General features: G+C 51.9%; 1 protein-coding gene across 3 annotated transcripts in view; it reads right to left on the reverse strand.

Annotated features, from left to right (window-relative positions):
- The window catches only part of PPP1R37 (protein phosphatase 1 regulatory subunit 37), a 40,558-nt gene extending 25,434 nt beyond the window's left edge, over window positions 1-15,124 (reverse strand). Inside the window, exon 1 of one of the 3 annotated variants that reach the window (XM_072829416.1) lies at window positions 14,575-15,124. In XM_072829416.1, coding sequence (XP_072685517.1) covers window positions 14,575-14,776 — 202 coding nt within the window. In that variant the 5' untranslated portion in view covers window positions 14,777-15,124. Of the gene's footprint in view, window positions 1-12,793; window positions 12,912-14,574 lie in introns of those variants that run through there. The other 2 variants (XM_072829552.1, XM_072829472.1) reach the window with 2 other exon arrangements.
- Between the last annotated feature and the right edge of the window lie 686 nt (window positions 15,125-15,810).

Consider the following 15,810-nt stretch of genomic DNA (forward strand, 5'->3'; position numbering starts at 1 on the left):
TATACATCAGTACAATAAAATTCCAAAGAGCCAGTATTTTCAATAGGGAAGGAATCCTTACAAAAGGTCCCAAAACAAAAATGGGCAAAGAGCATGAAGAAGGAACTCCCAAAGAATGTAACATGTAACAAATAGGTTAACTACCAGTCAAAGGAATGCTCATTAAAACAAGACACCAGGAACCCCTGGGTGGCTCAATGGTTGAGCGTCTGCCTTTGGCTCAGGGCATGATCCCGGAGACCTGGCATTGAGTCCCTCATCGGGGTCCCTGCATGGAGCCTGTTTCTCCTCCCTCTGCCTGTGTCTCTGGCCTGTCTGTGTGTGTGTGTGTGTGTGTGTCTCTCTCACGTATAAATAAAATCTTTAACAACAACAACAACAACAAAACAAGACACCACTGGGGTGCTTGGGTGGCCCAGTCAGGCATCCAACTCCTGATTTTGGCTTAGTCGTGATCTCAGGATCATGAGATCAACGCCCGCATCGGGCTCCATGCTCTGGATTCTCTCTCCCTCTGCTCCTGCCCGCCCCCCTCATGTTCTCTTGCTCTCTAAAAAAAAAAAAACAAAAAACAAAAAAAACAAAACAAGACACCATCTTGGCATCAAGATACCCAAATGCAAATATCATTCATTCATTCATTCAAAATAAAAATTCAACAAATAAAACCAAGTCTTACAGTCTTAGTCTGGTATCTCATCTAAGGTTTCAGAGGTTCCTACCCTCTGACCTGGTAAAACCACCTTCTAAGAATTTCTTCTGAGAAAGCTTCCTATAATGAACATAAAGATTTATGGATGAGGATGAACATCACTGCATTATTTATGCTACTGAAAATGGGAAAGGACCCAAAGGCTCAGCAATGTGGAAATGGCTACAAGTAATTACAATGGCCCAATGATGTATTTTAATCATGCTTTTTAAAAAATGAGAAAATGAAGTGAGAAAAGGATATTCAAACGTATACAGAGTATCCTCCCAGTTTTATTTTTATCTATCTGTGGCAGTGCTTCTACCCATAGAAAAGAGATGGGAAGGAAATGCTCTGGCATTTAATGTTGAAAACATTCCAGGTGGTGCAAATCATTTCCCCGATAACAGTTTTGCATCTAGAATATATATAGAACTCTTACAACTCAGTAATAAAAAGACAAACAATCCAATTTTAAAATGGGCAAAGGATCTGAACAGACATTTCACCAAAGAATATACACAAGTGCCTGATAAGCACGTGGAAAGATGTTCAACATCACGAGCCATCAGGGAAATGCAAATCAAAACCACAATGAGATACCACTTCACACCCTCTAGGGTGGCTAGAATCAAAAGGACAGACACTGGGGCGCCTGGCTGGCTCAGTCAGTGGAGCATGGGACTCTTGATCACTTCTGAAACTCAGGGGGTTGTGAGTCTGAGCTCCTTGCTGCGAGGAAGAGTGTACTTAAAAAAAAAGAAGCAGACAGACATTAACCAAGATGTGGAGGAATCGGAACCCTTTGTGCACTGTGGAGGGGAATATTAAGTGTGACAGCTGCTCAAATGGTTAAAGGGAGTCACTGTGTGACCTAGCAATTTCATTCCTGGAGAAATGAAAATATATGTGCACACAAAGACTTCTACCTGAACATTCACAACAGCATTATTATTTATCATAGCCAGAAAGTGGGAACAACCTAAATGTACACACACAGATGAGAAATAAAACGTGATACAGCCATACAGTGGCACATTCTTCAGCAATGATGAGTGATGAGGTTCTGACACCACAATGTGGGTGAGCTCTGAAAACATCATGCTAAGTGAAAAAAGCCAGACACAAAAGGCTGTGTAGTGCATGATTCCATTCGTATGACATGTCCGGAATCTAAACAGACAGCAGATCAGGAGTTGCCTGAGTTGGGGAGGGTGATGGCTAAGGGGTGCAGGGTTTCTGTGGGGGGCAGGGTGTGAAATGTTCTAAAATCAACTGTGATGATAGACCTATAACTCAGAAAAACTGAAAGCCAAAGAACTATACATTTCAATTGAATGAAATACGTGTGAATTACATCTCAAACGAACTCTTAAAAAAATTCCAGATGGTGAAATTAACAAGTGATTTTTAAATTTTCTTCATTAGACTTTTCCAAGTTTTTGATTTTTGTTTTTACAATGGACATGCCCACTTTTACAGTCAGGGGATCAAAGTAGCGATCTTTTCCTTAATGACAAGCATCATTAGCCTCCAGAGTGAACGCACACCCCTCTCCCACACTCCCCTTTCCAGCTCCATGACAGGAGAGGAAAAAACAAAGCCCCTGGCAGACAACAAGCTCATGGGGCTCCATGCTGGGCTAGAGATGAAGTCTCCATTTTCCCAGAGCAAAATGCTTTCTACAAATACCAACTTCATACAGCCATTGGGGGAACCCAGGTGCACAAGGCAAGTCTCCCTGACTGCCCCCAGGATGGGTCACTCTGCCCCTCAAAGCAACAGAGGTGGCTAAGGAGAGTAGTAGGAGTCCTGTCCTGAGTCCCAGGTCACTTCTCTCTGGCTTGCTGCCTCATCTATAAAACAAGAAGGCTACCCCTTCACCTCTGATAATCTTTATTTTGCAGATGGGGAAGGGGCCTGCACTAGCCCTGGATTCTCCTGGCTGGGTGGTTAGTGAGCACAGGCATTTGGATCCAAGAGCTGGTGGTGGCACAGTAAGTCAGAGGCCTGCCTTTGGATGTCTGCTCTATCCCTGGGCTCACTGGCTTAGGATGTCCTCCCCCAGGACCATATAGAGTCAGGCCGCTGTCGGACATGAGAGCTCTAAGCAGGGCTCCAAAGAGGGTATTATCCTCTTTGGGTTCTGCCCATACCCACAGTCCCCCAACTCCATCCTAATGTTATGACATTTCCTGAGCATCTGCTCTGTGCTTGAGACAGCCTGGTCCTGCCAGAGCTCACAGGCCACTGGGGGAAACATCATCACGAGACAGGGACGACCCAGAGTGGGTAGGGCTGGGACGGGAAGCCCAGAAAAACTCAGCACTGCAGATCCGGAGAGCTGAGTCCAGGCTCAGCAAGGAAGGAGACTGCCCAGGGAACACAGCACTTCCTGGTATTCTGATCAAAGTGGGGAGAGCTGGATCAGGAAGCTAGGACCCCACCCAGGGAAAGAAGGGAGTTACAGAACAAGGAGTGAGATGGAGGAAGGAGGGAAAGGATCGAGGCCTGAGCTGGTGGCTGCATGCCACTGACATCCTCCGCCTCCTCCTTGTTGTTGGGGAGACAGGGAATCAGGTCACCTGCCCCAAAGGTGGAAAGGCAGGTCAGCTACCAGAATCTGGGCTCTCTCAACTCCATGCCATGATGAAGAGAAGGTCCTAGGACCTATCTGGTTCCCTAAATAGTGGGAGTGATCTATGCAGAGCGATGGGAAAACACACACAGTGGGAAAGGACTTCGGATACCATCTTGCTACACAGACAAGTCAGAGAAGTCAGTACCTTGGCCTACAACACACAAGCCAACAGCAAACTCAGCTTCACTGGCATTCTACCAGGCTGGCTGGCTTTGGGGTCTGCCAGATGTGGCAGGGGGACACCAGAGGCAGACTTGGTGCCCTCCTCTTTTCACACTTCCTTTTCTGGACCTGGGCTACATGAGGGCAGGCCTGTCTAGTACCCAAGACGCCCCCACCCTTCGCATATTGCTTCCTTCTCCACCTGCCGTATAAGCTACTGCTCAGAGCCGGGCAAAGTGCCACGTGGTGTGGGCACTGGGGGATACGGTGGCACCAATCCAAACCCACCCTGCTTCATGATGCTTACAGTCTAGGGAGCAACAGAGAATATCTGCAGGCCTATGGATAAACAGATCATTGACCACCTGATGGGATTCAGAGGGCCAGGAAGACAAACTGGAGCGTGACAGCAAGGCCAGAATTCCAGGGCAGGATGTGGGAAGTTCCTCAAATGTTCTAGGAACTGAAAGAAAGCTACCCCACTTGAACCCAGGGAGGACATGAGGAAGAGTGCTCACCATTGGGGTCAGTGAGCGTGGTAGGGGCCGGGCCTCCTAAGCTGGTGCCAGGACTCTGGACTGGGGGTTGTAGGTCACAGAGCATGATCTGACGTGAGAGAGGAATAAAGGGCTGCTCTCCTGAACATGCAGGGGAAGCATGAGAGCCAGGGCAGCCGACAGGACCCCTCCACCCAGCGCTCCGCAGGCACAGTGTGTGTCGGTGAGGAATGAATACATGGGAGTCTGAACAAGTGATCCCTTGACAGACATCTTCCTTCCCTGGCACTCTTCATGGCCCCCAACGACTGGGTTTCGAGGGCTCCAAGGCCCCTGGACTGGGGCATTCATTAGCAGACCCACTTGGCCTGAGTCTCCAAGATGCTCGGGAGTGTTAAGCGGTGTGTCTCCTCCAGGGAGCCAGAAGGACAAGATTCAGTCCCTTGTGGGGCACCTGAGCTTGGGGGCAGGGAGATGGACCCAAACAAACAGCAACAGCATGGGGCATCATGGGAACCTGGGCAAGTACAGCACTCTGGGGACCGAGGAGGGCCTTGCCAAGGAGGTGACGTCTGAGCCAGCTGGGGAAGGATGAGCAGGAGCCGGTCAGGAAAGGTAGTGGACTGCAAGGGGCGCATTGAGCAGAGGTAATTTTTGTTTCTGGGTCAGGAGGTTCAGAGCCATGGACTCCACCCCATGGTTACGAAGGGGTTCTCAGAGGCTTCTGGGAAACAGCAGAGGATAAGAACCATTCCCTCTGATTTGAACATGGCTCCCTCCACCCCCCCGAGCCTTGGCTTTTGCCTTCTGACTGTTGTGAAGATGAAATAAGTAGATGAACATGAAGAGCTTAGACTGGGTAAGGGTCCCTGAAAGTGAGCTATGATTGTCACCACCGACACCATCATTCAGGGCCATGACCCCTCCACAGGGTCCCTTCCCTGGAGATTGCCTTCATCTCCTGGCCGCCTCTCCAAATTCCCTGTTGCTTTGAGGAAGGGAGTTTAGCTGTGAAGGTGCTTTGCTTTGCAGAAAGGGGAAGGCTGCACAAAACGCTAGCAGCTCTGCCACGACATGGCTGATGACGGTTGGCAGGAGACTAAGAGTGGAGAGATGCAGAGGAGGGTGTGAAGGTGCCACACGAGTCTGACCCCAGTGGGTTCCAAGAGCAGCTCGCCCACCGGCCAGGGAGGACAGCCCAGTTGGGATACAAGACCCTCCCTCGAGCATCAGACTGCAAGGCTCTGGACCCAGGCTTCTGCCGGAAAGGAAGAGGGTGTCAGGCAAGTCATATGAGCCAAGTGGCTGTCAGCAGACACTTCCAAACCACCACCCCCACCTGAGGCAACAGTTCTGCACCAACTGCAGAGTAAGGAAGGGGCTGAGAATAACCTGAGAGCGCCTAATGTGTACCTCCATCCACCACCAATCCATCCGATGTGAGGGCCTACAGAGTGCCAGGCACCACAAAGGTTCTGGGGATAGTGAGGGGAGCCAAACTGAGATGGGCCCTGCCTTTGTGAACTGTGGTCCAAACGGGGGGAAATATAACCAGAGCACAATGGTGTCTGTAATTTCTTTGGGTGCCTAGCCTCTGAATGCCTTCTGGAACTGGGGGCCCCTCCACCTCTCCAACACTAACTCCAGCCACAGAGGGCTGCCCCAAATCTCTTCCAGCTGCTGGAGGTGCCACAGGCTCCTTAAGGCAAGTAGCATCCAGGGTCAGGATGGGCAGTGCCTGCCTGCCTGCCCAGCTGCGAGCAGTGACATCCAGGACCCCAGGCGTTCTCATCAGATCTGCTCAATCCCGGGGTGCACTGCTGGCCTCAAAGGCCCTAGGCCTGGCTCTTTTCCCGGGGAATCTGAAAGCTTTGGAACAGACTTGTCTGCCAAAATGGCTTCACAAATGGGGACGCGGTGGCACAGGGATGTTTTGCAGGACGTGCCCACATTCATACAGCTGAACCACACCCAGGCCTATGCCCTCTAGCCTGGGGAAGTGGGGCTGTCATCTTGCTTTTAGAGACAAAGGAGCCGGAGCAGGCACACAGCAGGGGCCTGACCTCACTCAACTTCACCAAATCCTTACTGAGAGTCTCTAATAGCTAGTCACTGTTCAGTCGCTTTCCAAGTCTGGAACAATCTAATCCTCAATCCCTATACAAATGGGGACACTGATGCAAAAAATCCGAGTGATTCACCTAGGGACAGAGCTGGACTGGCTCCAAAGCCCGAGCCCTGTGACGCCTCTCGTGTTGCTACCATTTCACCTTTTGAGAATTGAGGCCCACTAAGAGCTCCATGGTCTCTTGCTGGAGGCTCTGGGGCCAGATGTGTTCTGGATGCAGAATTTCCTGGATTTTAGAAGAGGAATAGGATAGCTCTATTATGCTAAGACCTCAGCAGGGTCTGAGACACACTTTAGAGCTTTCTGGATCTGGGAAATGTGGGATCTAAAGGGACTGCGCAGGTGAAGTCACTTCCTGAGGCCACACGGGGGAGGTGGTACAGGCATCTGAATGCATAGCTTACAAGCAGCTGCCCACCATCCCACCTGAGGGCAGAGTGAACTGACTGGGGGGAGAGGAAGTGGGCTCAGAGATCCAAGAAGAGAATGGTCTGGGGAAAACTCACCTTAGAATTGTTACGGGAATACTGGCAACAGCAAAGCCTTCAGAAGGCAGAGAAAGTTCAGATAAAGCTGACAGTAAATTCATGAAGTCAAATGTCAGCTATTGCCCCAAGAGCGCCATCTCCCTCGTCTCTCAGCCTCAGTCTCACCCCCTTCACACCACCCAGAAAGTTCTGTTAAAAGTACCAGGCAAAAACAAAAACAAAAACAAAAACAAACAAACAAAAAGTACCAGGCATGGGGTGCGTGGGTGGCTCAGTCAGTTAAGCGTCCAACTCTTGATTTCAGGTCATGGGATCCACATCTCTGTGCTCAGGGGCGGGGAGTCTGTGATTCTCTCCCTCTCCCTCTGCCCCTCCCCGCCTCATGTACACACACACTTTCTCTCTAAAATAAATAGATAAATCTTTAAAATAAATAAAATAAAAATACTAGGTATACCCCTCCTTAAAACCCTCTGCTGGCTCCCCGAGGCTAACACAGCCTATGAGGTCCCAGCTTGGTGGTCTCTTTCCTGCCTTGTCCACCTCACCTCTGACCTTCCCGCTTCCACCTCCAGGAAGACTGGCTTTTTTGCCCCACTTCTCAAATGTGCCTGGCTCACTCTCTGCCTCCAAGCATTGGTATGCACTGGCACCTGCTCCTCAGCTGGCTGGCTCCTGTGATTTCTAGGCCTCAAATGGCCGTTACTCCAGGAAACCACCTTTGCCTGCTTGCCTGCCCAAGTACACCTGTGAGCTCTTCCTAATCAGAGTCCTGGGCACCCTGGTCTGATCAGAAGTGTGTACTGTGTGTCTCCCTTACTAGATCATGACCTCCAGGGAGGCGAGGGCTAGGTGTGTCTCACTCCCCGCCCCCTAACACCTAGCATGCCTGTGCTGTGTTAAATAAATGGTTGTCTGGGGGGTAACTGAGGCACACGTTCAGCCAGGAGGTACTGAGCACATACCAAGTACCAGACACTGTGCAACACAAGAAGAACTTGGGCCAAGGGTCAGAACGAGGACCTAGTGCTGAGGACACGGGAGAAACGTGGACCTCCCAGGGCTCTGGAGTTGCCCAAGCTCAACAGCGAACCTCCATCCTGAGCTGTCAACTGGGCTGGGCCCTCTACTTGGTAGGTTTCTCATCCTGGCCACAGCTGGAAGCATCATCCCCATTTCATAAAGGGTTACGGGTTACACATGAAGAAATTGTACAGCCTGCAGAACTAAATGCAGCAACTTGCTGAAGGTCATGTCACCAGGACACAGAGGTAAGAGTACAGGACTCCCTGTTTTGTGTTTTTTTTTTTAAGGTTTATTTACTTATTCATGAGAGACACTGAGAGAGACAGGCAGAGACATAGGTGGAGGGAGAAGCAGGCTCCCAATAGGGAGCCCGATGCAGGACTCAATCCCGGATCCCAGGATCACACCGAGACAGCCGCCCTACCACTGAGCCACCCAGACATCCCTGAGGACTGCCTGCTTTGAATAGCAGCTCAACCATCAGCTGGCTCTGGGACCTCTCAGGGAAGTCACATCACTTCTCTGTGCCTCAATTACCTCATCTGCAAATTGGGAGAACAGCGCCTATTTCCTGGGGTGGCTGTGAGCTTTAACTGAGACCATACGTTTAGCCCCATGGCAGGGGGATCACGTGGTAGGCAGTGAGTAGTGACCATTAAGGCTATCCAGAGAGCAGAGATTTCAACCTGGGTCCCTCTATGCGCTACTGTGGCAGGCTGCGTTCCCAGCTCAAATTTCTGCAGTTACCTCAAGTCAGATGTTCAGATTTGTTCCAAACAAGTCTATAAGGTCAATCCCAGCCACCTCTGAACCGAGGGCAGGAAGGCAGTCTTGGAATTGAGTACTGAATAGGCTGAGCACTGAGTGGAAGGATGGCCAAACCTGGCTGTTGGAACCACCTGGGAAGCCTTCTAGAAACACATATTCTGGGAATCCCTGGTGGCTCAGTGGTTTAGTGCCTGCCTTCGGTCCAGAGCATGATCCTGGGGACCCGGGATCGAGTCCCACATCGGGCTCCCTGCATAGATAGAGCCTGCTTCTCCCTCTGCCTGTGTCTCTGCCTCTCTCTCTATGTCTATCACAAATAAATAAATAAATCTTAAAAAAAAAAAAGAAAGAAAGAAAGAAACACAGATTCCTGGCCCCCATTTCCAGAGGGCTGCCTTGGTCATAGCCAGTCCAGCTTGGGCCATCTGGCAGTTCTTAATGTTTGGAGCACAAGACCAAGGAGAGCCCCAGGTGCCCTGTTCCCAGAAACACACCCATATGCACTTCCATTGAGTCACTCAAGAACTTACTGCCTCCTGCCTGCTAAGTTTGCGTGTTCTGCAGGCTCGCGATGGACCTCAAAAGCCAGCTTGCAGATCTGAGGAAGAGCCCCTGGCACAGCCTAGATTAACTCCTCCAAAAGCTTTCTCCCAAACACCACCACAGGTTATTAGGTGTGAGGATAACCTCATTCCTCTGACTTTCATCCAGTGCCTGGGCCCTCTTGTGTACCAGGCTGAGATCACAGAGGTGACTCGTACACAGTCTTTGCCCTTGAAGAGGGAAATACAATGCGAACACAAATAAGGAGTTGGAGGTGGAAAGAAGGAGGGTGGCTTGTCTGAGTTTACATGTACAAAGGGCCCGGCCTTGGCACAGCGGCACCCCTAGCACAGTGCCCAAGAGCACAGAGGGCTGGGTGATAGGGTCTATACTACAGGTGGGACTAAGGCTCAGAGAAGGGGTGTAACTTGTCCAAAGTCATCGGAAGGTATCCATAGAGGCTAATGCTTTGAGTCTACAATCTGAGTACCCTATCCACCTCTCTCAGGAGGGTGGGCCAAGACATGATGATTTAGTTTTAGCTCAGAGAGGTTGGGCAACTTGCCTATGGTCACCTAGCTTGTAACAGATGGAACCAGGCCTGGAGCCTGAGGTCTTTCCCATGCCCGGTCAGGGACAGGGCAGCAGGGTTCTGATGGGGGAGACGCTGGGGGGAAAGATGACCAGCATACAACAGAGACAGGAAGCTGGCGAGGCCTGGCGACGACAGGAAAAATGAGGGAGACATCTGATGAGCATTCACTATGGACTCTGTTATCTTGCTTAATCCTCACGATCACCCTATGAGGAGGTACTATTGTCAGCTGCATTTTACAGACAGAAAAATCGCGGGCAGGGAGAACAATTGGCCAAAGTCACAAGGCAAATCACCCAAAGTCACACGGCAGATTACGTGCCAATGCCGGCAGTAGGATGTGCGGCTGGGTCCAGATGGAAATCTGGGCAAAAGCATCAACAGCAGCCCCTTACGATCCCATCCTCTACGTCTCTTACACCACCACCACTTTGAGCTAAGTCTTTTTTTTTTTTTTAAGTTTATTTACTTATTTTAACCTATACATCCAACGTGGGGCTTAAATTTATGACCCTCAGATTAAGACTCAAATGCTCCACCAACTGAGCCAACTAGGCACCCCCTGAGCTGAATCTTTTGAGTTGAGTCTTTTAATGGCGGGCCTCTTTCTACCAATGACAGGTGCATTTCTACCTGTCAAACCAGTTTCAAGGACTAAATCTACAGCACAGGTTTCAATAAGAACCAACAGTAAAGTATTTGCATCCTCTTTGATCCTCATTTGAGAATACCATGGCCACTGCCCATTCCAACCCCCAAACTCAGATGGTCAGAGGTGGCCTCATCTTTGGGACCTCCTGACTCTGCAGACATGTCACAGGAGGAGTTTCTGGTGGGCAAAACTTCACACAACGGGTTTCCTGGTGGGCAAAACTCCCCCACCCCCCACTGCAGGACTGACTCTCATGGGCCAGAGGCCAGGGAGTGGGAAATGAGTCACTGGCAGGACTGGAGGGAGGGGAGACAAGTCTCCCACATCACGGTCAGTGTCACATGCTCTCCACCACCTCTGCTCTTGCAGAGCCCACATCTCCTCCCCGCACAGTGTTCATGGGACTGGGAAGATGAGCTGAGCCTTGGGTCATTCCTGCAGTTTGGTCTAGAAGGGTCCCAGACAGAAGTCCCTCAGGAGAGGTGGGACGGTGGGGCCCAGTGCAGCCAGCCAGCCCCTCCTCCACCAGTGGTGCCCGCTTCCACCTCCGGGGAGAGTAGAGCCCACAGGTGGCCAGTCTGGCAGCTCTGAAGCAGCCTCTTCCACTCACAATTTCCACCCCGCCTCCTCCTCAAGCTTCACTTCCCATCCACGCACAACTGGCTTGTGGTGGAAGCCCTGCCCCACCAAGTTCATCCCATCTGCTCAGACGTCCTGGGTGGTCAGCAGGGCAGGGATCACTACTCCAAAGACGAGGAAACAAACAAGCTCAGCAAGAACAAGAGCCTTGCTGGAGGCCACACTGCTGCCAGGCCTGGCCTGGAAGCACACTCTGGCTACACAGGTCCCAGGCATGGCCTGGTGTCACCTCCTCATACATACCCACCAGTGCTCATTCAACCACGGTCACTGCATGTCCTCTGAGAGGCTGAGGAAGTGGAAATGAGGACGAACGGCATCTGCTCTCCCATTTCAGTGGGGGAGAGAGACCACTAGCATGATAACAAGCACGTAAGGTAACAGCAGATGGCCACCAGTGCCCCGAGGAAAATAAGCAGGACCTCTGAGGTTGGGGCGGGGGGGTGGGGCAAGCAGGGACACTATGTAAGATGGGAGCTAGGCAAGGCCCCTATGAGCACTGGGCTAGGTTGAGCCTCCATAGGCCTGAGACCACCCCCACGATTCCAGATAGTCTCACCTGCAGGGATCCCCAACAAGTGACCTCTGGCAGGGCTTGATGAAACTCTTGCCCTCACACAGACACTCCCCAGAGTCTCTCACCCAGCTGGGCCACCACTCCACTCCAGTCTGGGCCTGGCCCTCCTCCACCCCAGCCAGAGGCTCTATCAGGGCCTGACCCAGCTCTCCTCCCTGAATGGTCACCCTGTGCTGGGGCCCCGGATTCCTCTAGTTCAGGGATGCCCCTGTACCCTCTGGCTGAGGCAACTTCTCCATCTCCATGATGGAAGAACAGCTTCTGAATGACCTCTCTCCCAAATCAGACCCGCCAACTCTCCCCTCACTCTTGACCATGGGGTCACATGACCACAGCAGGTCCCAGAATGACTCCTTCATCACCCTTCCCACTATGTCCACAGCTCAAATGACACCCCCTGTGCTTTCCCATGGCTTAAAGACCCAGTCCAACATAACTCCTGCCCCACTGCTAGGACCAACGGAGTCCTCCCTGCAGCCTCCAGCGAAGAGCCTTTGGCCTCCCAACTAGGTAACCTCCTTGGCCCAGCTTTCTGTACCAAATTTCCTCTTCTACAGCCGTGTAAGACTCCACCTTCCCTGGTCCCAGGTCAGGCAGCAACTCACTGTCTTCTAGGCACAGAGACTAGCCCCCTGCTCCTCAGCACTGACAAGCCTTCCAATCTCCTGTACTGCAAATCCCACTGTCAAAACTCACCAATGTCACCCATGACCACTTCCCTGCTTAGGGACCACGAACCCCCAACTCCTTCACTTCCAGGCTGAGCCCTCAACTCCCTCTCCCCACCCCATAAGACAGACCAATTCTGCCAGTCCATAAACTGCTTTCTTAACTTCTCAGTGTTATCACCTCCCTACCCCAGACCCACTGGCTCCTCCGGAGTGTGAGTCCTGACCAGTCCCTGCTGTCCCTTCTTTAAACTTCCAGAAATGAGAGACTCGCCCAGCCTGTAAGTTGTTACTACCTCCCCCTACCCAGGAAAGACCAATCAGCAACCATTCTCTCAGCTCCGCCCAGCCAGACTCCAAGTGACCCCTCTTTCTTGAGGTTCTTCTCTCAAACTCCTTCACTGCCTGGGTAACAGCAGCTGCTATTTCTGTGGCAAGAATTTACAAAGACTATTTTATTTAATCTTCACAACTACCCCGCGGTAGAAATTAGCACCTCCATTTGCAGAGAGAGAAACAGGAGGCTCAGAGAGGAAAAACAGCTTACTCAAAATCAAACAGCTGGTTACACACAGCTGTTCCTCCTTCTGGGAACCTGCACACCAGAAACTTGCCCCCAGCCCCACCCCGCACCAACTCTCTCCCTGCCCCCACCATGACCCTCCAGCCCACACACTGCTCATCTTCCCTTCCCTTTGCCCCAGGCCCACAAACTGACCACCTTCTCTGGCCTTCTCCTGGAAGCGCGGGAAGCAAAACAACCAGGCTTCAAGCACATGAACCGACCCCTCTAGACTGGCTCCTAAAATGACCAGTATCATTCAACATCACCCCTAAAATGACCAACAATAACTGTGACTTCATGAAAGCTCATCCTGGCCAATCACATTTCATACACAACCAAATTTAGTCCTCTCTTAGAGCCTTGGCAGGGGTATTATTACCCACTTCACAGTCAGGAAAACGGAGACTCTGAAGAGTTAAATAACAAGCCTGAGGTTATGAAGTGGGTAAATGGGAGTCAGGATTTGAACTGGAACCTCTGCTCTCCACCACCTCCTCTACCTATCCAGGTCTTTCGCCCTTCCCACTCTCAACTCCCTGGACTGGGTACCATGCTATAGCCAGGGCACCATCAGACTCTTCCCCTCCTCAGCCCAAGTCCTCTAAGCCAAAAGGGACCCCTATCCCTGAGGCCGAGAGCCCAAGACTTGGCTGGCTCCCGATGCCAACATGTGAAGTTGTCTAACAGTAACTCGCCAAACTGGCATTTACAGCAGGCTACCTATGTGCTCAGCTTCCAATAACCATGTTTCCTACTCTCACATAAAACCCACAATTCCTCCACTGCTCAGACTAGCAACAGTGCCTCCTCTTTCCTGGGGCCAAATGACCAACTTTTCTGACCCCTCTCTTCTTGGGCTCCACCCTGGCAAAACAGACATCTCCAGCAGAGAAACAGACTCAACGCTGCCACTCATCCACGGAGCAACTTTCCAACTCTAGCCCTACAGGTAAAACACACACACTCCTCCAGCTGCCCTTTCAGTTCAACACGAACCTGACCTTCAGGGGACCTATAATCTGCAGACTTGCTCCCTCTCCCAACACCTCAAGCCAGCAAACTTCTTCAGGCACACACCTTCTAAGGACCAACAACTCTAATTCCCCAACTTTTTCTTGGGAATAAAAAAAATTTTTTTTAAAGATTCCCTTCCACAGCCAGGCCCGAAAGTTCCTCTGCTCCTTAATGACTGATAATGTTTTGCTTCCCTTTTCGGGGGAAGAAAAGGAGGCATGCAGTGACTTTTCTTCTTAACGTCAAGAACTAACACCTCCTTCAACTTATCTCATCCACCTCCAAAGTGACCATCAACTCTGCTCCTTTTCTAGGAATTTGTTAACTTTGATTCCCCTTTCCTAACCCCAGGATTTACCAACTTCTCCACAGCCACAGTCCACATTGGTTTATTCCTCTTCTTCCTTTCAGCCAAAAAAGTGAGCAACATGACTACCCCTTGTCTCGAAGTTTCCAGACCAGCAACTTAACCTCTTTCCATCCCTATGGGCCCATCAAACGCCACCTGCCTTTTCCACGCCAATGCTGACCCACTCTTCCTCCCCTGACTGCTCTCTTTATCCTTCTTCGGGGGGAGGAGGGGGGGAGGACGGAGACTTTGAACTCGAATACTACCGCTCTGCCAATCTCCAAGCCTCCAAACTTTCTTTAATTGCTTATTGTTCTAATTCCTAGAAAGACCACCTTCAGCGTCAGTGCCGGGGGGTGGTGGTGTGGGGGGGGGGGGCGCACAGACCGGCTACTTTTCACCTTCCCAACCCAATAGCCACCCCGACTCTTCCAGAGCCACTTTGCAGCTCTAAACCGACGACAGTCTTCTTAAATCATTAGTGCAACTTATTAAGCACCACCTCGGTGGCGGGCGCTGCGCTGACTCCCGGTCCGCCACGAGCCCGCCCCCGCGCCCCGGCGGTAGCTACCGTGTCTCCAGGGGTCTTTGGGTTCCACCGCTCCGGACACGATATCCTCGTCGGAGGGGAACGTGACGCGCTTGGCCGCAGCCTTGAGGCGCCCGTCGGCGGGGGACGATGCGGGGCTGGGAGACCGGGCCTCGGCGGGGGCCTCCTCGGCGTCGCCGTCCGCGCCCGGCCCGGGCGGCGCCTCCTGCGGCGGGATCTCCATCGCCGCCGCCGCCGCCGCCTCCTCACGGGGGCCCCGGGGACATGTCCCGGGCCCCGGGCTTGTCTCTCCGGGCCCTCCCGCCGTCCCGGGGCATGGGCTCCGCCGCCGCTTCAGGCGCCGCCTCCGTTCGCTGTCCTGGTCGTCGTAGTCTTCGCCGCCGGGAGCTCGAGCGCGCCTCCCCCGAGCCTCGCGCGCGCCTGCTCGTCCGCAGCCGCACTTTCGTTAAGAGGCGGTGAGCCCGTTGCGGACTAAGAAAAGCAGAAAATCAATTGAAACGATTTGCAGGTAGAGTCGTCTCGCGGGTTGTTGAAACCGGTAACAAGAGGAAGAAAGAGCCACGGGAAAAAGAAACGTGAGCAGCGAATCTGCAGAGCCGGAACTGCAGAACGCGAGGGGCGGGGCGATGTGGACGCCGTCTCCCGGAGCAGCGCGCAAGCGCGAACCTGAGCCGCCCCCCCCGCCCCCCGCCCGCCCGCCTCCATCTAGATAACGTTCAGACTCGCACACATTCGTCACGAGCTCGGGCAGCGGAGAGGGGAATGGAGTTGATAAAAATAAAAAAACATCTGCTTGGCGGGGCTCGGCCAACTGATCTGGAGAGATGCAAAGGGAGAGAGCTTGAAAGGAAAGGCGATAGGAGGCATACTGAATATATGAGTACAGATGATGGATGCTGGCAGAAGGATCTTCTGCCTGGAGACGAAGCCTGTGCCTCTTTACTACTTACTCTCTAGCCCTCCATTTGTAGGTAGCAATTTCATCAATAGTTCTCTGTATTCGTTGCGTGAAACACAATTTAAATGAAAAGACTAAAATAAATATGAGCCCATGAGAAGTATCATACCCCTTACTAAAAAAAAAAAAAAGTACTGGAAGAGGGAAGAAATCCCAAAACCAAGAGACGAATCTGCCAACCAAAATAATTGGGCGACGGAGCAGGTAAATCCCCAAGCCCGGAGCGAATCCGCACGAGCTGTAACCGCACCCCACCCCCACCGCCGCTCAATTTAATCGCTTAATATTCGCCTGCGCAC

Source organism: Canis lupus, chromosome 1, assembly GCF_048164855.1.
Source record: "Canis lupus baileyi chromosome 1, mCanLup2.hap1, whole genome shotgun sequence".
Classification (NCBI taxonomy): domain Eukaryota; kingdom Metazoa; phylum Chordata; class Mammalia; order Carnivora; family Canidae; genus Canis; species Canis lupus.